Source organism: Electrophorus electricus, chromosome 3 (assembly GCF_041902795.1).
Source record: "Electrophorus electricus isolate QZ-2024a chromosome 3, ASM4190279v1, whole genome shotgun sequence".
Classification (NCBI taxonomy): domain Eukaryota; kingdom Metazoa; phylum Chordata; class Actinopteri; order Gymnotiformes; family Gymnotidae; genus Electrophorus; species Electrophorus electricus.
In genome coordinates this window covers 1,325,248-1,347,596 of record NC_137499.1, presented here as the reverse complement: position 1 = coordinate 1,347,596, position 22,349 = coordinate 1,325,248, and the positions used below count along the sequence as shown (strand labels likewise).

Here is a 22,349-nt window from a genome sequence, read left to right as displayed (position 1 = left end):
CCCATTTTCTGCAAAGAACAGCCTGTTGGGTTCTTCAAAAATAATAAACTCAAACCGTCACTTTGTGCTTGCCATTTATAGTAATGTCAGTGTGGGAGAGCCAGCCTGGTGAAGCGGGCCTCTCTTCTGGCCGGAGGATGCTGACCCAGTCTGACCCAGGGCTGGGCTGTCTGTCCATATGGACACGTTTAATGTGCTGGTCAATTCTTCATTAGGTGAAGCTGAGCAGATTGTGTGAACAAGACAAAATCCTTCAGGATCTGGAGACGCGGATACACACGCTGAAAGTGGACAAGGTCTGAAGCCAGCTGTCTGCTTCACATCACGGCCCAGAGTTCTTAGTGCCTGAGACAATACACAAGCAATTAACATGCCACATTTTGTGCGCCCTCTCTCTCTCTTTCTCTCTCTCTCTCTCTCTCAATTCAGTTCAATTAATTTTTAATTCAAGGTAACTTTGACAGTATGAGGTACAATTTTGCTAAAGCATATACAGTCCAAATCTGAACATGCTCTGTGGGAATGACAGTGTTGTAACGATGATAGTTTCAGTAGTTGATTAACAAAATAGTAATAAAAAAATAGCAAGACATTTTAATAAACTACATAAATTACTAATAATAACAGGATTGATACTTATATAATCAGTAATAATCATAGATGATTATATGCAGTGAGAGGTGTAGTGTGGTCGCTCTCTCTCTCTCTCTCTAGGATAAGCTGGAGTCTGTGCTGGAAGTGTCCCGTCAGCAGATGGAGCAGTACCGAGACCAGCCAGCCCACATGGAGAAGATCGCCTACCAGCAGAGACTGCTGCAGGAAGACGTGGTGCACATCAGAGCAGACATCTCACAAGCGTCCACAGTGAGACACGCGCACACACCCGCTCATACACATACGTGCATACATACACCCACACATACATACACACACACACAGGCGCACGCACACACACTGAGTCACTCTGATTGTTGATGTGCGTCATCTGGAGCAGGAGATGGAGAATGCCTGGAGTGAGTACAGTCAGCTGGAGTGTGACGTTGATCGTCTGCGCTACGCTCTCCATGAGCAGATGAAACGTGGGGGTGTCTCACAGGTCTGTGTCTGACCCAACACACACACACTCACCATAATAACACAAACACACACACTCTCGTGGGGGCATCTCACAGGTCAGTGCTGGAGTTTGTCAGACAACATCAGTGTAATAAACAAAACCCTGCAATAAGTACTAATTTAGTCAGTCAATATAGGAGCAGGGTCAGAGGTCATTTAAATATTCCACGAATGGATGGATCTTCAGTCTGCACAGACACACATGCACACTTACCATAATACACACATACACACACATGCACACGCGCTCTCTCTCTCTCTCTCTCTCTCTCTCTCTCTCTCTCTCTCTCAGTATACTAACACACACACACACACTCTCTCACTATATTAACTCACACACACACACACACACACACACACACACACACACTCTCACTATACCAACCAACACGGATCACAGACACTCACCATAGCAACACAGGTCACTCAGTCTCACCATAGCAACCGACATCACACACTCTCACCATAGTAACCCACATCGCACATTCTTACCGTACCTGCCCAGCTACAGAGAGTGGGCTCCACGGCCAAGACGCTGCTCTGTCACTGGACCTAATGTCAGTTGTGTTTAGAACAGGACAGGCAGTGTCTGGTTGCCATGGTTCCCATGGCCTAACCTGGAACACCTGGCCAGAAAATGTCTTGGAAAGTGTTTGTTTAATTGAGGATGCGCCGCGAGCTTTTTTTCTGCACGCTTGCGTTTATGGTGTAATTTTAATCTCCATAATTGTTCTTTATTGTATTCGCATAATGAAATTATACCCGGAATTGTTTTTGCTTCCGCTTTGACTTTGTGAGTACGTACGTACACACAGCGCACACTTATTTCTGTTTGGTCGGCCCTTTTCCTGTTTGGCTCGGTTCTGTTCTGCTGTATCCGGTGTTGTTTCTCCACAACTCCTCGGTGCGCCTGTGCAGGAGGAGAGAAGTCAGCTGAGAAAGGACCTGTGGCAGATCGAGGATGTGATGGCTGGCCTCAGCACCAGCAAAGCCGACTACAGGCTGACTGTGGAGTCCGTGCAGAACCCAGGTGAGCGTGCAGCCCTCTCAGTCCCTGACCCTGCCCTCACACACCAGAGCCAGGAACAAGCTGCTCACACACATGCATACACACAAACAGGTACACTTCACCACCATGCTGTCACGTTTAAAAGCGCTCACTTATACTGCTAACCAGGTGTGTGTGTGTGTGTGTGTGTGTGTGTGTGTGTGTGTGTGTGTGTGTTCCAGAGAGGAAACTTGTGCCTTCTGCCTCATCTCCCCCTGTGCCTTCTCTCTCGGTGGGGGAGCTGAAGGGGGCGTGGCTCAGCCCTGTTCAGCTCCTCCCACATCCTTCCCACCTGTCTCACACTCCCCAGAAGCCAGAATGGGTAAGAGGCATCCTAGGGGACATCAGTTATCGACTGTACTGCCGGTGTGGCAGGTTCAGGTCCGCTGGCGTTCCAGCCACCGCTGACCCTGTCTGTTTGGACCATGCAGGTGGATGAGGACGCCCCTCCCAGGCCGCCTCTCCCCCACCTCTACAGCCCGGAGGAGCAGCCCCCAGAAGTACCGCCGCTGCCCAGGGAGACGTCCGTCATCCGCCACATGTCCGTCCGCGGCCTCAAGCGGCAGTCCGATGAACGCAAGCGGGACCGGGAGATTGGCCAGTACACAAACGGGGACAACAGGGTGAGACCAACCAAAGGTTGTGTGACTGTACTCTAACGCTGGGTCAGGGCTGTAACGCTGGGTCAGGGTTGTCCGAGTACTTACCTGCTGTTTTTTCGGGTCCAGGTGGAACTACGGACGTTCCTCAGTGAACCTGAGCTAGCAATAGTCGGAGGACCATCGGGTCATGATGGAGGCTACCAGACCTTGCCAAGCAGAGGTTAAAAAAAAAACCTACAATATAATCCAGCCAGACAAATAATCCAGCCAGATTTACAGATTGATGGTCTCGTGATGGTCTCTTCACTAGGTCTGACAGGCTCTTCTTCCAGACTTACCCAGTCCACCAGCGTCTCATCATACGTTACCCTCAGGAGAGGTTCCACCACCTCCTGTTTGAAGGTAGGACTGCAAGCCTCTGATTTTCTTCTGAGCAGAACCCAGCTGTGCCGTCTGCAGGCGCGCGTGGGTGAGAGTCCACAGACTCCTGATGAATTACAGCTCGAGAGTTGCTGCAGAGAGCCGGATGCTGGGAGAACTCATCCCCTCCCGTGGCGCTCCCCTGGAGCAGAGCTTTAAAGCCACAGCTATAAAACCATCTTTCTTCTCTCTTTCTAACCGTTTTCTTTTCCTCTTCTCTTCTTTCTTTCTGTCCATCACTCACCTACTTCTACCGTTCTTTCTTCTCCCTCTCTCTCTCTCTCTCTCTCTTCCCCCCATCTCCCTGTCTCGACCTCTCATCCCTCTGTTTTCCTGTTCCCTCTCTCCCCTCCCTGCAGGAGAGGCCGAAGAGTGCCCTGGAGCGGCTGTACCCGGGCGAGCCGGCGCCGACCCGCGGCCGCATGAGTGCCGAAGAACAGCTGGAGAGGATGAAGCGCCACCAGAGGGCGCTGGTGCGCGAGCGCAAGCGCACCCTCAGTCAAAGCGAGCGGCAGGCGGCTTCGTCCCGCGCCGCATCCTCCTCCTTGCGCCCGGTCTCAGCTGACCTGGGATCAGTACGTTAGAGCACAGTCCTGTGTTACACACACACACACACCGCCTGCTAGGGACGCGTGACGTGCATACACTCTCAGCAATAGAGCTCTGTGGGGGAAAACAAGGGGTTTGTTTTATGGAAAGCAGTGATTAAACTACTGTTGGCTGCCGCAGGTGCGTGGGTATGACGGTAAGTGTCACTGATGGGGAGAGACGTGAGAACGAGCACACGTTAGGAAGGTTTACGGTAGAGAGGAACCCAAGATGGACTTGACGATATTTAAATGAGAATCTATGCTAAGTGTCTGTTTCCTGGACATTGAATTAAACCCAGTGCCTTTGTTTTTCTTTATGCTAATGAATGATCCACCAATGAGAGTCTGCCATCTCATCTGTGGGAGGAGTTATCAATGATGTAATGTGCTACTGACGAAATGTATTCAAATCATGTCACTGACCTTTATAATGAGTGCACTGTTTAAGGAAGTCAGTCCTGTCATGTAGACTGGTGGTGTTCCTCATATGGGCTAAAGGCCTAACATTAGTGTAGTCAGGCCTAGAGGAGTTAATGTGATTAACGCAGCAGAATTAATATGTCAGCTGCCTTTTTATGCCAGCACTAACTCAGACCGAACGCTCTCTCTTGACATCTCTGTAACACTAACCCAAGGAAGTACGCAGCTAACCGTACTAGGTGGGGATGCACTGGTTCAGCGCCCACGCTCTGAAACGCCCTTCCAGTGACTTGTCCTGCTGTGGGGAAACTCCAGCATAACCACAGCCCGCTGTAGCCAGGCATCCTGCTTGTAGTCCAGGCATCACTGTGCTTACGTCCAGGAGGGTTCTTTACCTGTTTCATTTCTTCATTAAAATCATAACAACCTCTTTAAAGTCATAATGACCTCATTAAAATCCCGCCTTCGTAATTGCTGCTGAGACGCCCCGAGTGACGTGGGTTTGTGTGATTACTAATCCTCACCTGACTCTTAATCACAAACACAAGTTTTTAATGTTTTTGGAAACTGGAGGTCATGTTTTGTTTTTTTGTTTTTTTTCCTCAATGTCTTGGCCTTTCTGTATTTCCTTCTTTTCTACATGTAATTGCACTCTGACTGACCAGAATGAATCATGACGTCATCTACATGTACCTCAGCGTTCAGGAAGTGTATGCCACCCATGCACATGTCCAGTACATGGTGGTACATGCTGTATATATGTACAGTACATGTTAGACATACATACAGTGTCATGGAGCTACTCACTATGCATGATGCTTAATAATAATATGATGGATAATTAGCATAATATGCAAATTGAGTGCACATCTTCACTTTTCCTTCACTTTTTTATGTGGTTGTTTTCACAGAATAAAGAAACACTTTGCTAATAAACACTGTGTTATTTTTCATATTTTCAGAGGGTTACTGATGTGTATACATGGCTTGTTTTTGTTTTAGTTTTTCTTGTGGGGTGCATTTTGTTTTTGTCCAGTAACCACGGTGATGCCTGGGACTCAAGTATGTGAACGCAGGGTAGGGCATGCACAGAGTGCTTTCCGCTGTATGGGCGTGGCTTGTGGGTGTGGGCGTGGCCTCTGGTGCGTCCTGTGGGTTCCACCCTCCTGCTTACCTCTATGCGTTCCTGGAGAGGTCAGAGCGAAGGTTATAAGCAGAATGTGCAGAAGGAACCGAGGAAGCCTCTCGAACTCCTCGGGTTTGAGCAAACTCCCCGTTTATATCTCCTAGACATGTTTTTCCTCAAACCGCTGTGTTGCTTTGCTCCTCGAGCTATTGACATGGAGACAAGAGGATTTTGTTTAAACTGTTTCCCTAAAAGGAGCGCGTTAGTGCATCTGTGTTTATCTTCACTGCACTGATGATTAAACTGTTTGTTCTTGTCGTGCGTGCATGTGCACCTGGCTCTCAGAAGAATGACTTGGTCTGTTTCTGTGCTCAACTGTGTGTTGAATCAAAATACCTAACGGTCCTTTGGCTCTTAGAACAAAGTGTTTACAAACCTTGAGCGGTCCGTTAGCCGCCACTCTGCAAGTTGGAAGGACTGTTAGCCTGACTCCAAGCAGCGGGATGGCCTCACACCAGTAAAAGTTCAGGTCCATATGTTCAAGATTCGCACGGATACAAGATTCATCAGTCAAAAGCATGTCATGACATTCTTCTAGATGAGCAGTGTTTGTGGTGGCCATGCGTGACCCCAGCGCGATTTTGTGTGTGTGTGTGTGTTTGTTCTCAGTGGAGGCGAGAACAGGAGTTTGATTTGCAGCTGTTGGAGCGCTCCATGCAGGGGGAGGAGAGGACTCCTCCGGAGCAGAGAGAGCGGCCGCGCTCGCGCTCGGACGAGTGGCTCACCTCGCGCTCCTCTCCTCTCCACCAGCTCGATCTGGAGCCCCTGGACTACCAGCTGGACCTCAGTAAGGAGGTAGCGTTCTGCCCACCCTCATACGTTCTAGCTCATCACTTTTTTGAATGTTTCTCTTTGATCTTCTAGTGTTTTGTAGTATTTTTCTTTTAACAGCCTCGTTGTACTTGTAATCTGAGCTTGTTCCTGGAGTAAATAAACATGAAACGTGATGTTTGGTGACACTGGTGATGCATCCCTGCTCACCTGCACAGTCTCCAGTGTGCCTGCAGGTCTGTATGATGGGCTAGCGAGCTGGGCCCCAGTTGTGGTCAGGTGAGTGGGATGTAGGGGAGTCCTCACTCAGACAGCACGCGTTCTGTCCTTCATGTCCTCCTGCAGCTGGCCACGCCCCAGAAGGTGACCATTCCCGAACGCTATGTGGACTGGGAGTCTGAGGAGCTGCCCAGCCCCCAGGAGATGGAGGCGCGCCAGCGCAAGGCGGAGCGCATAAAGAGCATCCTGGCCAAGTCGAGGTATCTCGTCTCCTGGCGCAGAGCGCGTATAAACGGCCCTCGGCACTGCAGTGACCCAGCCGCTCCGGTGCTTTGCCGTTCCAGCTTACCTGTTTCTGTGGTGTGTGTGTGTGTGTGTGCGTGTGTGTGTGTGTGTGGGCGCTAGTGTGCAGAACATGCCTCTAGTTGTAGCAGCGGATAAAGCAGTGCCATCAGACCTGGACTTCACCCTTCAGGAGCAGGAGAGGATGATCACCATGTCCTACGCGCTGGCCTCGGAGGCATCGCTCAAGAGCAAACAGGTGGCCGGTAAGCGGTTGCGGCATGCGGCTCTGAGCACGCCCTCTCCCTGCTGCGCCGGCCCTCCGCGCGTCCGCTCCACTCTGGCACGGAGGGTGCAAACACACTCTGCAATCCCCACACACCAATGTTAGGTTCCTACATCACGTTCTGACACTTTGGCACTAATGGAGTGGCCAACCAACGGGCAGGCGCCGCTCTTAGACGGCAGAGCCGAGCTCTGAAGGGCCCTCACCCACGCCACGGCGTAGGTTCGTGCCCTCTACACCTGCTTGATGACCCGCCCACATGGGTCCTTCCCAACGACGCACCTTTGAGAGAGATTTGGTGTTAAATATGTCATTAACGCTGGGTTTCATGCTTAGAACGTAGCTGGGTGTAATGGGACCAGACCCTTCAAAAATTTCAAAAAATCTCCAATCATGGTGAAAAAAAAAAAACTGCAGACGTGTGTGAGAGAGATCAGCATGCTTCCGAGTTCTATGACGGACGGGGGATGGAGGCTGGGAAAGTGTGAAGGCGGGCTCGTCGTCGCCAGCCGCTAATAATGGAACATCGTTCCTCGTTAGCCGGGACGTTATGAGTAGTCCTGCCTCTCGCCCGGGTTCGTGCCATGCCACGCTTGCCCACGTGTCCCTCACCTTCCCTTTAACCCGGCCGTGCCTCCGTCTCCCTGCCCGAGCCGGGGCTGATGTAGCTACCGGGGATGGGGATGTGGGGGGGCAACCAGGTGGACAATATGACCTCCCCCTGGGGACTGAACACGTCTGTGGTCACCTGAACAAACTCAGATTCAGTGTCATGGCAAGTTATGAAAGCTGACAGGAGTTCATGATGCTTCACAGAGCTTTTATTCATCTGTGGTGTTGGTGGTGGAGTCGGTGGAGACGTGAACCCTGTAGCAGGCCCCACTAACCACTAACAATCGTCTGTCTCCCTCTCTGTTCCTGTTTAGCATCTCCACAGGTTAACAGCCCCACCTTTCTCCCACCACCTCCTCCTCCTCCTCCTCCGCCCATCGCCACGCCTACTGTCTCCTCCCCTCAGACGCCTCCCCCTCCCCTAAGCAATGGGTTTCACTACACGTTTGTCTAATCAGAGTAAACAGAAGTAAGGACTAACTTATTAATCGCTTTGCTGAATTCCTGCACTTAGGCTATTTGTGCCGGGGGTGCCTGTGTGCGCACGCATGTGAGCGTGTGCATGCACGTGAGTGCCTGTGTGTGTTTGCATTTGTGTTTGTGCATGTGCATGTCTGTTCACGTGTATGTGTGTGTGCATGTGTCTGCATGTGTTACCGAGCGTTTGTGTGTGCAGCTGTGTGCTGCCTTGCTGTGAACCGCATGCTACACCGGTCCACAGGGTCTGGGTACACACTGTAGCCAGCTGCTGCCACATCTGGAGGACTGGAACGTGTATTGTGTGTCTGGGAAACTGAGTTGATGTTGGCCCTTGTCTACCGCGTGCAGCGAGAAGAACAGAGAGCCGGGAGGCTCCTTTGTCCGTGCTTCGTCCTCGCTGTTGCCACGGCGCTGCTGCCGAACTCTCACACCAGCTTCACCCTGCAGAGCTACAGCCTCACTTTACGCGCTGCCGTGTGACGACATGGAGCTGCGCCTCTTCAACGGGTGTGAGAGAAACCCTCGCTGGTCTGAGAGTTTGACGGGTGTGAGCTAAACCCACATTGGTCTGAATGTTTGCTTCTACTGCCATCTTAACTGTCTGCGCCTCCCCGTCTTAAATCAGGACACAGCAGTCCTCCTCCCCCGCCAAACTAGACTCAATGGAATATACTTCGACTAAAGGGTTTGGTCATGAAAAACCAGACCGTTATTCCCCTCTACTGCTCTTTACTGTTGGCACTTGGCATTCAAGTAAGTCGTGTTCACCTGGCAACCACGAATCCCAGATCGGTCTAAGTGTAAAGTGTGATTCTTCACTCCAGAGAACGTTTCCAGTGCTCCAGACTCAATATGATATATACATATAATATATGCGTATTGTGTGTTTGTGCGTATGCTGTCAGTTTATTTTGTGTACTGTACTGCAACAACCTTTACTACCTCCATTTTATTTCATTTTTTTATTGCGAGTGTTTTGAGTTCCAGCAATGACTGACTGTGCTTGACTGCATGCGCAAAATATATCAGCTGAAATGCGCAACTTCTCCTGCGGTGTCACACCGCGTAGATGAGAAACATCGCGCTTGCAACGTTACTCCACAGCTGCGTGACGTGTGCCCTGACCTTCACCCTGTATTTCACCTTCCCGTATGCCTTGCGACATAGGTGTGCATGCGTGTGTGTGTGCGCGCTCTTAACGCTGCAGACGTTTAACTCGGACTGTTTTCCCGTTTGCCACGCTGCAGAGGAAGTGGGCAGGTGCTCTGTGTGTTTACATGCCAGCTGTTTAGTAAGGTATAACGCTCTACCAACACTCTTCTGTTTCAGTTTGTTACTGGCTTTCACTGGCTGGACTGTCACAAGTCCTTTCTTACTTTCTAGATCTCCACGGTCCAAAGCTTAATTTCCATTTGCGATTGATGTAGCATCTCCAGACTGTATTTAAGAGTGGCCGATATAGTGCAGTACAGTCTTTTGTTTTTAAATGGTTTTATTTTTATTGATGCGTGTCCGTCTCGGCTGCGTTTCGCTTTCTGAACTCGTTGAGTAATTACGCCTGACTCTTTCTCCAAATGTGTCCTTTGTCTGCAGCCAAAGCCCTGTCCGGTCGCTGAGGTGCTACCTACCGGTTCCTTGCTCCCTGCGTTGACCTCTGCTTCTCCATCCCCTGCGTTTTAGACAAAACATTAGCGCACACTGGGACTGCCATTCGTACCAACTTCACCTGCTTCGCTGTTGTACTGAAAGCAAGTATTTTGTACAGGACACGGGCTCTCTGCTGTGGAAACTACTGTGCATATATTCAAATATCTCTAACGAACCTAATAGAGGGATAGACAGCTTGTTTTTTTACATGCTACTGCACTTTTAACACGCAATGTATCATAGACTATAGACAGGAGAAAGTATTAGACCTACTGAGAGTGACACACGGACGGTACAGAGGTGACCATCCAATGTTGATTGTATTTTTGTTGATCGAGATGTTATTCTTACACCAAATCACTTGAAATATTATTTTTATGTATCTAGCACTGCCAGTTTCCAGTTAGCTTGCCAAATTGGCTTTATTTTTGCTGAGTTTTGAGGAACGGCGGGGACGAAACCATTTAACAATATTTTTCAGATATTTTTGTGGGAAGGTTGGAACAAACATTTTTTAAGAAAATGTAAATAATAAAGATATTAACAAAATGATCTGCCTCATCCTTGTCCTCCCAGTCCTGCGTTCCGTACACTCACAAAAGTGTTTCAAAGAGATTCATAAGAATGAATGCACACGTCGACACACATGTTCCAGAGTAAATCTCCTTTGGCACAAAGTTCTGGTTGACAGATTTGACCTTTAATTGACACTGGAATTACCAGTGAGCTAGCCACTCTCTGTCCCAAAGATTTAATGAGTGCTTTTTCAAAGGCTTCTGGTCTTTTGTCGTTTTTTCCCCTTGCTGTAGGCGGATAAAAAGATAAGGAGATGTAGAGAAACCTTAATTTCAAAATTCCTTTGCTTTCTGCTTGTGCCTGTGTGGGACAATAACTTTCTCTTCATGGTGCCCAGTAGGTACAAAGGATCAGCAGCGAACAACATGTACGCTCAGCACGGTTTCAAGGATTCCCTTTGATATCTTTTATTGATTGCTTTGACCTCTTTACATTTATTTCTAAGGGTTATTCAGCAGTATCAGACTTAAGTCGACAGAGGTGAACTTGGAATACAAAAAATAAAAGGTAGCGCTGGTGAAAAGTTATTGGAAAATGTCTTTAGTTCAAAGGTTCTCAGTTTAAAAGGCATTTTTAATCCCCATCTCTGTACTGCCACTGTGAAGCCTGATAGTATTGGTGTACAACATGCTTGGAAGCTGGTAGTATAGAACATATGGATATAAAAGTCCAACATTGACGTGAGGTCTACAAGTCAACACCACTTTTTAACATTATGACTGTAGACCAAACTCGAGTCTTAAGAAGCCTTGTTCTCTTCTCCTCCTCCTCCAGTAGGGCACATCTGTGGGCTCCTGGAGATCACAACTGGTCACGGCACAAATTGTTATTCAGGACTGTAAATCAATGTCGCACCTGTGAGTTCCTGTGGTGGGCGGATGCCACATTACCATGTTTTGATTGGTCGGTGGTAGCAAACCTGGCTCTTGGGTCAGGATAAGACTGAGGGAAATCTGTGCTGGGGGGCAGGGGTGGAGGGTTTTTGGAGAAGAGGTGGAGCTGGGGTTGGAGCTGAAGCAGTAGGTCTGGACAAATCTCTCCCTTGGGCTTGCTCTCTTTCTCTCTATCTTTCTTTTTCTATATCAAACTGTAGATAACATTCATCTAGTATTTCTGTTTTTGTACACTGCGATTTGTGTTGCCATATTACAATATCTAACCAGCTGTAATGTGTATCTGATTGACTTGTATTATGCTGTAAAGTCCCGTAACCTTGATTTTACGTGAAGCTCAGATCTTTAGGTAGCTTACATAATGAGGACCCATCTATAGATGCTAGCACCAGTTCCCTGTGAAATATGTCCAATCTGCTGCACACGTTTACTGGGTTAAACCATTAATTAGGCTACCTGAATGTTAACTCTTTGTCAAAGCAGGCTATTTTTAGTATTGAGGAAATTTTATAAAGTTAGTTGGGCATATTCTTGTGAAACACACTGGGCTTTGCAATAGAGTTTGCTTTTCTCACACATTTATTTCTTAGAATTTGGAGTCTGAACAAAGCGTTGGGTGTGTTGGCACCTTTTGGCCACACCTTTTCCCACCTTATATAGAGCCAGTTCAGCAAACCAGGCCGATTCAACAGCCCTTTCATTCTGGCTCTTGCTTCTGTTCTGATGGATTCATTAGCACAGGCTTGTCGGTACGTTTTTAATTATTTTGAATGATTTTTTTTTACCGAGAGTCTTTTAGTGTGTGCAGCTCTCAGTGGTTCCTGGGCTTCTGTGTGTTTCATGCCCCATGTGAGATCTTTATCTGTAATCGGGGGTAATTACAGTCTCCTCTGCCGTGTCTTATTCTTCGAGGGCACCTGCGAGACATGCTGTACCTCCCACTGCTCCCACGGTAGGAGCTGCCACGTCTCACTGCGTCTGATTAGGAGAAGTGAGAGGCGGGTCTCCTCTGTGTTTGCGCACGAACCTGGTGGGCATAAGAGTCTGATCACATCTGTGTTTTTTGCTTATTTTGCAATAAACTGCTTGTTTTTACCTCTTCGTGCAGAAATTCACCCAAGACCATCCGCAGAGAGTTGTGGCATTACCATTTATTGATGTTTGGATGCTAGTTCATATACATTTGTTATTCCACACTGGGGAACTTCAAAGAGAATGCAAAAGAGCTATTATGCTAATTTAATCCTGTTCTGTTAAACACACATTAATCCTTAACGGAATGCTACCCTTTAATTCATCAGGGCGACTTCTGAAGAAACGTATACAAGCAACGTAACGTGTTGTGCCACAGACCAAGCACTTGGTGGCATTGGGCACAAAAATATTAGCTTTGTTCTTATTCAATTCCAATGTCTGCAGTGTGATGAAATTTCAGTGGGCTGTACATCACAAATGCCATTGTATTCATGACTTTAATCGAGTCGTTTGTGAATAGAGAGGAAAGCTAAGGGAGGTTTCCTTGAATGTGAGGTGAGGGCAGGCGTTGCATTTAAATTTTGAATACTGTCAATGTCCTTCGTCTGAATGGAAGAATCTCACCTTGAGAAGGTTGGAAAAGTGAACCTTTATTTATTCATCCGTGTGATTAGGAAGAATCCGTCAGAAGAACCATGGCCATAGTCCATAGCTACAATCATTTCTACTCCCGGTAGAAAGTATTGCCACCATATTTACAGTATAAACAGGGCACTTGTCAGGATCAGCATGGGTTTCTTTTTTCTGCATCAAACTTTCCTTGGGTGAACTGATTGTTTTCCAGATGTTTACAAACAATTAAATTACGTAGTGTGAGGTGCAGTCTCCAGACAGTTGTTACATTGTGAATTACAGGACCGTATTGGGGAGGGGGGGGGGGGTAGTGCCAAAATCCACTCCATTTCCCAGCAGGCCACCTGTACGTGGTGAAGTTTCAGCAGAGAGAAACCAACCTGAACTCCATTTCCCAGGAAGCCACCTGCACATGGTGGAATCTGAGCAGAGAGGAACCGGTTGGAGTTCAGCGCTGCCATCTCAGACGTCAGAAAGCTGCAAGTGCAGGGGTTGACGTCTTTGATGTCTGACAAAAAAAATGGCCAATGGGAAAATGACAGACATAAAGCAGGGCACTAGATGGAGAAGACGTCCCTTGCATGAAATCTACAGGCTTGATGATAAAAAAAAATCAACAGGCAGTCCAGTGGAAGGTCAAAGGGGTCAATGGTATATCGACCCTTAGCCTTATAGGTGCATTTATAAACTCTGCGTTATACAACCAAGTTCCCCAAAGCCTGTCGGTCCAAGTTCGATCTCTGTGGACTGCACTTATAGCTTGCATTAAGTCACATGTTTTGCCAGAGGTTATACTGCTTTGTTGTTTGCGCTGGTGAGCCCTTTGGACACAAGGACCTTTTCCACTGTCAGAAGAAACGCTTAGTCCAGACGTGCAGAGGTTTTTTATCCTCCTGTCACTAGCTGAGGGGGCTGACTGACGCACCCCTGTACTTCTCCTGCAATTCCCATCCCCAGCCTCCAACACAGAAGATTCGCCACCGTTTTTCTTTGGTTTTTTTAAACGTGTAAGCAGATTCCACAGTTGAGCAACTACGAGCTCATGGCAGCGCTGAGACGTACAATCAGAAATTCATTCCTTATTATTTAATGTCTGTTCGGGTGCTTTTCATTCAAAGGCAGACAATTGCTGTGTTTTGAAGACGGCGTGTGTTGTGAAAAGAGCTCTGTAGGGTTGGTGCAGAGCTCATCTTCCCAGAAGGAAGGCCAAGGAATCTCGTACAAAGCTACTTTGGAACCCCATCCTCTTTTATCATCATTGATTTAATATCCTTACTTTTATGGGGAAGGGGCTGAATTATTGAAAAGTTCTGCTCTGATTTATCGAGTGTTCTTTTACACGGGTGCTTGCATACCGTACAAAAGAATAAAAGTGTAAGCAAACACCTCCGAGTCCTGGCCCAGACGCACTTGGCAGTTATTCCACGAGAGTTACCTGTGATCTCAAATGTCAAGTTGTTTATGTTTGTTTGATAGGACAATAAAGACGTGTGTTCTCTGATGGCAGGAAGGGTCTGGCATGAGGTCTATGATAAAGGGAGTGGGGGAGATGCCAGCACAGAAATGATTAGCTTTGAGCATGCTGATAAAAGGAGCTGCGTTCAGTGAAACAATCCGCTGCTTTTAAACTCGATAAACGGCTGGTGTTTACAATACCTACAGTGAATGGAGCTTTTTGTAAACAGGACTGAGGTAAATGCCCCTGAGCTGCTCATTTGATCTCTTCTAACTGGGGGAAACCCCTTTATCACACCTTTCACTTCAAATTAAGGCTGAGCGCTGTCTCACGGCACACAAACCAAAACGCCGCTGCTCTGTTTTCTTGCTGTGTTTGCGAAAGTTGATGATGAATCATTGATGAGGGAGAGTAATGAGGCTCACCTTCAGCTTCTCGTGCCTCTTTAGAGCTTCTGGGTCTCCAGACGTGGTTTTGTTTTGTTTTTGTCTTTAGAGAGAGTGCTGAGTTCAGATTCTCTTACACCTTCTTTTAACAGCGTATTTGTTGCCCTAATCTGTAAACAATCTAAATGTTTTATGTTTCTTGTAGCGTATGGATCCACAGTTCTAATTTCACGGGTGCATTTTATCATGTCTTGAAAATACGGCATCTGTTAAAGTTTCTAACGTTTGAATCAGACGGAGAGTTTGCCACTCTGGGATTCATTAGGAAAAATGTTCACGCTAGCACTTGCCTCCATCATGGGGGCTGTGGAGCCAACCATTCCGGTCCCTCCTTCTTAACTGGTCCTGTCTTCCCTCGGTCCCAGTAGTGCGCTTAACATTCTTGCTCCGCCTCCTTTCCCCAGTCAGCCAGGAAGCAACTCCACGCCCTCCGCACGTGAGATCCCCCCACATCACATCATCTTCCTGCTACCTCTTCAGGAATGTCCTGCAGTGAGAGTGAATCAGAGATATTTGGAACGCTACGTCTCGCAGTGGTTGCCTACATGAACCGGCTAGTTTGCATGTCTCCACTGTGTACTGTTCAGACATCAAACAAATCCGAATTACAGAGCCGTGAAAGTTCACTAGCTCACGTCCACCCCTATTATTCATCCCCGTCACCTGGAGAAGTGAATGGCAGGTATTTCCTGCCAGGGCGGTTCTAGACTGCTCTTCGGGGGAGATTAAACTCCAGGGAGATTTATTTAGTTACTGATCTTAAGGCATATTATTCAGCAAGTACTGTGAATTATTCAGTAACTCACCAGATATTCAAATTAAAGGTGTGTAGTTACCAGTGAGGAAAGCGAGTCAGGACCCACTGATGGATCCCTGGGGATTTCATTGGTTATTAGAGTTCATTGCTTATTTTATTTGGGGAAATATTAGAGCAAATATTAACCACAGCCTTTAGTAACACATAACCTGTACAGTGCTTATAAAGAGCAATTATTTAAATTTATTAAATTATTATTCTAATTTAAATGGGTTCGTTTAATTGAAACTTTAAAAAAGTCACATTGGTTTGAAGGCATTTTATTCCATATTATGAGACCTGACATTTGTTGACAGATTATTTCTGGTTATAACAACAAATGAGAAATCTTTATTCAGGTTATGTACATGCACACCTCTAAATTATGAATAATAATAATAAATGATGGAGATCTCCATCATTTCAGAATTAGAATGGTACAACCTCACTTATTTAAACATAATTAATCAAATAATCCTTGTTAACTTGAAAGGAAATATCCAATCCTGGAGGAAATTTTTTTTTTAATGAAATTTAGAGTAACGAGTGAGAGATTTAGGCCGACTAATGAGTACACAGTGACCCATTTTGCAAGTCCAGTTGGGAGTTGAAGAATTTGCATGTATGCAAATGCTATTCAAGGTAATTACATAACTTTGCTGTCATGAATAATTAATTGCATGTCTTTGTGGCTCACTGAAGTAAGTCATTTAAACCAGGTGAGCCCCTGGCCAAGGGCTGTCTCACAGTGTTGTGTCGTGGGGAGGCATTTGTTTAATTCTCCTGGATCGTGGTTCATGTTCTACACTTATACATCCAGGATGCAGCAACACTCTCAACAAGTCCTCGAATCTTTCAGCCATGCCAACTGTGTCAGTATCCTGTTCCAAAAAGTCAGATAGGCCAAGACCTTGATGTTCTCAGAGTTTACACACAGGGCTCAAGAACAAGGACCTCGAAAGAATATCAGTGCACATGAGTGGCTTTTTCCCCCAGAAGGTGAGAAGATCTACTATTTGTGACATTACATCTGCCACCATAAACTGCAGCACACGTATAAAGAGAGACGACTTTGACTGAACAGCTGGATTCTGTGCTGGATGTGTTCTGGTTGACAATAGAGTGCAGTGGCAGGACTAATTCTAATGTTCTGGCTCATTCAAACTTCAAACAACCTTCTTTTTCTCTATTATATACAGCACACATGTCCCTCCCACATAGTTATCATCTAGAATTAAAATGTTTAGAAAGTCTCCAAATCAACACAAAATGTGAGAATGAAGTGGTTTGTCCAACCACTAAAATTCTCTTCCTTTTTCTGCCACATAATCGGCTGCAGTTTGTCATTTGACCTTTTTCATAGTGTCTCTGGGCAGCCCGGAAAGCCTTTGCGGAGGTGGGGAGGACAGCTCTGCCCGGCCAGCGCAACACCCCGCGAGCTACTGGCCGGAGTGCAAGTTAAAGGGAATCTGAAAATTAATGATAGAACAGTGACTGACTGCATTCTTTTATGTCTGTAAAAAAGGCACATTGCAGGAGATTTAAAGTTGCTTTATTCATTTGTCAGTCAAATTTGCCTTGTTCCATGTGCACCTATTGTTTATACATACATACACATACACAGATAGATATAACGATTTTTGTCTGCCTCTTAAGGATATCGAGATTTTCATAAGCATAGTCCATATAAGACATTTGCAAGTACAAGACAAATATATTTGTAAAGTGTTGTACACTGGCTCACACGTAATCACAACAAATCATATGGCAGTGTTCATATTTCTTCTGACAGAATATTGCGTCCTAATTAAACATGCAGAATCGGAGAAGAACACATGTTAATTTAATGTAACAAAAATGTTGATTTTTATGCAGGCCCCTATTAAAATATTAATAGAGAAGGCTTGCATTTCGCAACGTATCAAAGCATTTCACACGACGCTAATGTGATGTGTTCTGCCTCCTCCTCGAATATGCTGGACGGATGCATTCTTCCAGAGCACTGTAGTCCTCAGCCTCCGTTACTACGTACACCCTTAATTACAGACTTAAAAGATCAGAAAGGACTTCTTGCTTTTATTATTAAAAAGGTAAAACAGGTCTATAGGGAAATGGTTTAGCCCCCTAAGGACGACGCATTAGGACAGTGCAGATGAGGTTAGAACTTACAGTATATGTAATTTTCAATAATCAGAAAGACAATAGTCTCACATTTGTAGTAGGAATATAAATGTGATGTTTCTTTCTGACTCATTAAAACCCTCTCCTATAATGCTGACTTAAGGTTATATACTTAAATAATTTGAATTATATAACAGAAGAATGAAGAGCAGAGGAACGCAGTAGTCCATAGCCTCGTAGCTGCCATTCAACGCACTAAATTCACTACATTTACGACTACGTTTACATTTAAATACACGGTGCTATTTATTTAAAAAAAACTCCAAAGAATTAAATAGTGCGTGTAACGTAGCGGGCGTGTGTCGTCTTGTTTCAATCGCTATAATTAAACAGGTAATTTCGGTGAACATCGCATATAACACCGACATTCCGTTGCATGAAGTATAGTGGTAGTACCCCAACTGACCGATGGGTGGCGTGTGAGGGCCACAGATCGATTAGGGCACACGGCTGGAATCCGCGATACCTGCAGTGAAAAGGGAGTATTTCTGAAGGTGATCGCGCACATTTGGTTTAATTTTTTGTCCGCTTTCAGTATCAGTAAAAATAAAAATTCACGGACAATAAGAAAAACATTTTGTACACATTTCTATGATGAAATATATGCCAGTTAAAATCCCTCCACTACTTAAGCATCCTTTTAACAATAGTTACTCATAACCTTACGCTGCCTTACTCATTGTTTGCATACTAGTTTGCAATTTATATGAAATTATATATATATATATATATATATATATATATATATATATATATATATATATATATATATATATATATATATAGATATATCTATATATATATATATATATATCTATATATATATATATATATATATATATATATATATATATATATATATATATATATTATGTGTGTGTTTGTTTGTCTAATTTAATCAGAAATATGAATTGAAGATAAGATGCAATACACAGAGTTGTATTTATTGAAATATATGCGTTTAGGTGATAAAACTTCACTCATTGACCTCATTTATTGTTTTCCGGCACTTTAGAAATCTTTTTTCATGTCAGCTCTTGCGCTAAAGCGCATCTGCTGAGGAGAAAAAGTTTCAAGAGCAAAAGCGCTGTTGCCTTGAAGGCAATGCTCCGACTGAATAATTAATCTTCTTTTTGGTGCAGATAGAATCTGAGGATGAAGATGTGACGTGTGGATATGATTTTTCTCAGGAACAAAGGGAATGTGAAAATGTGAAAATGAAAGACAGAGAAGAGCCCGAGCAGATGTGATGAGATGTTGTGAAAGGATATCTATTCTAACATAGTCGGTTCATCTACTGTACTCTCTCTCGCTCTCTCTCTCGCTCTCTCTCACGCTATTCCTCCCTCCCCTCGCCTCTCTTTAGCCCTGTGTGACTCTTCTGTTAACAAACATCTACTGCATCTGCCCGTGTAATTGTAAGTATTACATTATTTTCTGTATTGTATTATTTTTAACCCGATGTGTGTCTTTTACGTTAAAAAGTCTGTTTATACAATTTTGGAACGCATGCAGTGGATTTAAGGAAAACGGGACCTGACATTAGATTGCTCAGGTCAATTATATAGGCTACTTTAAAATTCTTTGTAAATCTTCTCACCTTCTGCTGCCAGTCAGTGGGTGGAACTGATATCACAGTCCACAAGGATACTTGAATGGAGGTACTGGTCTCGTGCGCGAAAAGGCTTAGTTGTTGCATATAGTCATTGCAAATTGCTAACTAGTTATTTGTCTGCGCACGTGAACCGTGTTTTTACAGGAATGCCTTCAGTCAGCGACTCGGGCTGCGCAGGGAATTAACAAGTTATCACAGAGGAGACATTATTGTGTTCAAAGCGGTTTGTTCTTTTTAAAATAAGCACTGCTGATGGACGATGCTGTGTATGGTAATGCTTGGTGTGGATTAGTGTGACCTAAAATATTTTTGCTCAACAATAGATTTTATAGATCATTTTTGACCGTGGATGTAATAGACCGTTATTAACAATCAATTTAGCAAATTTATAAATTGACTATTATCATAAATTCACGATTAGATAATATACAGATAGCTTACCTGAAGTCTTAACATAGATTTGGCAAATCAAGCAGTGCGTCAAATGTTATATAATTACATACAGATTCTACAAACTGAAATTAGGTGAATGTTACGATAATCTTTTTTTTAAATTTATTTGAAAAATAGTGGAACAATTAATCTAAACAATTAGGATAAAAAAATCAATGTTTTATCAATTGTATTCGATAACATACAACACAAGCTCTGTGCCATCCTAATCGTAATTGATTGTGCCAACATGCAACAGCCTGTAATTGCTCAGATGTTTTTAAGATAACTGTCCGAAACAATATCACGTTGTCCTCTGAGTGGCAGTGCCATAATATAGCTTAACGGGGGAAACTTGATTTTTAAATGTGACATGCACTAAACCAACAGTTTGTGGCTTTGACACATCGACACCACATTTTAACAGCTATACGCAGTCTGTCCTAATATTTGATAAATGTACTGGTACGCGCTCGTATATCCCCCTTCAGTAAATCACATCAGAACATGGATCATTTCCTGTGCAACACCAAACTAGGCGAAGCGCCCCGCGGCTTTATATCCGCTCATCGGTGCGCGTGTGTTTCTGTAGTGTTCCTCGTGCGCGTATAACTCGTATAAACCAAGAGTCCAGGGATGCGGCCGGGTGCAGTGATCAGATCGGCGCGTACCCGTCTTTGCATCTTTGTAAAGCCGCGCGCAGTGCCCTCCAGCCAGCAGGTCGACCTCCTTCTGAAGTCTTAATCCGCTAAAAGCATCGGGTCACATATGCAGAGACCGATCTCCTCCCTAACAACGAGTAAAGGGGCTTTTGTCGTTTAGATCTGGCCCGTGTCTTGAATTACCTGCACCAGAAGTTTGTGGAAGTATTTCCAAACCCTGATATCTACGCGCGTGCTTCTCTACTACCGACGCCGCGATCAATTTAACCGAATTTTGCCATCATGACCAAGCTAGAGAACTTTTACCTTTTTTTACCTGCTTTTTTAAAAGAGGGCTAAGTGTGCAGAACTCACAAGTGACCCACATAGCCTAGTGCATGCACATTTGCAAGACGCAGATCTTGTGGCGCTGATTAAGAGATAGTAATATCATCCAAGCTTTTTTTTTTTTTTTTGGGGGGGGGGGGGGGGAGGCACAGTCGCCTCCGCTTTACCCCTCCCCGTTGAAGACTCCCATTCTCTCTCTCCCCTCTGTTCTCTGGTTCGCCTCTCTCTCCCCTCTGTTCTCTGGTTCGCCTCTCTCTCCCCTCTGTTCTCTGGTTCGCCTCTCTCTCTCTCCCCCATGCGTCTCGTGTCTGGGAGGGGGAGCCCTGCCTCTCTGCCTTCCCCAGATCAGTGGCCCTGGCCACTCACTTTCTGATGTTGCACGACGGGAAATGCTTTGAATACTTGCGACATGGCCGCTTGCGTTGATTGCCAAGATTGACAGCAGAAACCATCGTCTTCTCTTGTTTCTGTTATACAGAGAGGAGATAAACGTGACAAGTAGTTACAACAGCTCTCAGCAGCCTGACAGCTGAACTTCACAGCTCGAAGGGGCTTCCAAGCTACGGTCCGGGAAGCGCTACACTTTAGTTTCTCGTCTTTGCCCGATAGATTGCACAGAGCGTTAAATCTAGCGTTTCTACCGAAACGGGATACGGCGAGGACGAGCGTTTCCGTTTGTCACCCAGCTCACGTTAAGGTAAACTTTTGTCCTCAACTCTAACCTGTTGTTCCGTGATTTCGTGCCATTTTAAGATTTTTTTGTGTTGATTTTCTTTTCGTCTCGCAGCAATATCTTTCCGCATCGCTTTTCGTAAACATCTCGTGTGTGTGTTTGTCAGTCTACCTGCTACAACACTGCAGTCGTGCCCCGCGCGTTGCTTTATTAACATCGTTGTGTTTGTTTAGGACGCGTTTGCCTGCGTTCGCCGCGTCGCGCTCTCCAGCGAGACCCAGGCACGCTCGCCTTTAACGCGCAGTACTCGGCTGGCCGCTGCCAGGACGTGTAAACAGGACTTCGAGCTTGTAATGGTCCGTAAAGTGCTAGTGGAAAGTTAGGCGAAGTTTCAGGCTTGCGTCCTGGTGTCCTGTCTGCTTCATTGTTCCTAATGTACAGGCTGCAGGACACTGAATACAAGCATCCACAATACAAAGCAGCGGAAGCCAACTCAAAAAAATGACACAGATATGCACCTTCCCTGTGTAGGAACATGAACAAACCGACTGACATGTGGAAAATACCAACAATATTTCGACACTTTTGGGAGTTCTTAGAAGGTTGCGTTGTTGCCCGGGTGGCAGTTTCTCGCGTGTCCACAGAGGGGTACTATTCATTGACAATGACTGCGTGCGGCTGTACTACGCAGGCAACCTCTCCGTGCTGCATATCCCACGTCTTTTCACTTTCTATTAATGAAGACATTTTACCAGAAGTAATTTTACATTAGAAACTAGTGTTTTTAATCTACAATATGCTACAGCTGTTTCGGTTTCATAAGACAGTTACTGGTCCACTGAAGGGGCTTTGGTAAGAGCGTGGAAATGTTCTCTGACTTAACTTTCGCTCGGGGTCAGGGAAATTGACCTTAGAAGAATGCACAATCCATAAATTAGAATGAACTGCTTAGGCAAAGGCCGGTCCATTTAGAGACGATACACAGCTTGGACAAGCACGACCCTT

The 22,349-nt window shown here is 45.5% G+C and overlaps 2 protein-coding genes across 28 annotated transcripts in view; both read left to right on the top strand.

Annotated features, from left to right (window-relative positions):
- The window catches only part of plekha7b (pleckstrin homology domain containing, family A member 7b), a 67,818-nt gene extending 57,587 nt beyond the window's left edge, over nucleotides 1–10,231 (top strand). For 14 of the 18 annotated variants that reach the window (XM_081708930.1, XM_081708924.1, XM_081708929.1 and 11 more), the window contains 14 exons: nucleotides 216–296; nucleotides 715–864; nucleotides 995–1,096; nucleotides 2,035–2,146; nucleotides 2,347–2,486; nucleotides 2,596–2,787; nucleotides 2,893–2,986; nucleotides 3,077–3,168; nucleotides 3,546–3,761; nucleotides 5,992–6,177; nucleotides 6,499–6,632; nucleotides 6,778–6,920; nucleotides 7,867–8,021; nucleotides 9,626–10,231. In XM_081708930.1, the coding sequence (XP_081565056.1) occupies nucleotides 216–296; nucleotides 715–864; nucleotides 995–1,096; nucleotides 2,035–2,146; nucleotides 2,347–2,486; nucleotides 2,596–2,787; nucleotides 2,893–2,986; nucleotides 3,077–3,168; nucleotides 3,546–3,761; nucleotides 5,992–6,177; nucleotides 6,499–6,632; nucleotides 6,778–6,920; nucleotides 7,867–8,006 (1,782 nt within the window). In that variant the 3' untranslated portion in view covers nucleotides 8,007–8,021; nucleotides 9,626–10,231. Of the gene's footprint in view, nucleotides 1–215; nucleotides 297–714; nucleotides 865–994; nucleotides 1,097–2,034; nucleotides 2,147–2,346; nucleotides 2,487–2,595; nucleotides 2,788–2,892; nucleotides 2,987–3,076; nucleotides 3,169–3,545; nucleotides 3,762–5,991; nucleotides 6,178–6,498; nucleotides 6,633–6,777; nucleotides 6,921–7,866; nucleotides 8,022–9,279; nucleotides 9,329–9,625 lie in introns of all 18 variants that reach the window. The other 4 variants (XM_081708932.1, XM_027007461.3, XR_014121357.1 and 1 more) reach the window with 3 other exon arrangements.
- A 10,898-nt stretch (nucleotides 10,232–21,129) lies between these two features.
- sox6 (SRY-box transcription factor 6) overlaps nucleotides 21,130–22,349 on the top strand; it is a 163,297-nt gene continuing 162,077 nt past the window's right edge. For 9 of the 10 annotated variants that reach the window (XM_081708898.1, XM_035531260.2, XM_035531266.2 and 6 more), the window contains exon 1: nucleotides 21,131–21,368. The gene's annotated coding sequence lies outside the window, so the exon portion shown is untranslated. Of the gene's footprint in view, nucleotides 21,369–22,349 lie in introns of all 10 variants that reach the window. The other variant, XM_081708923.1, reaches the window with a different exon arrangement.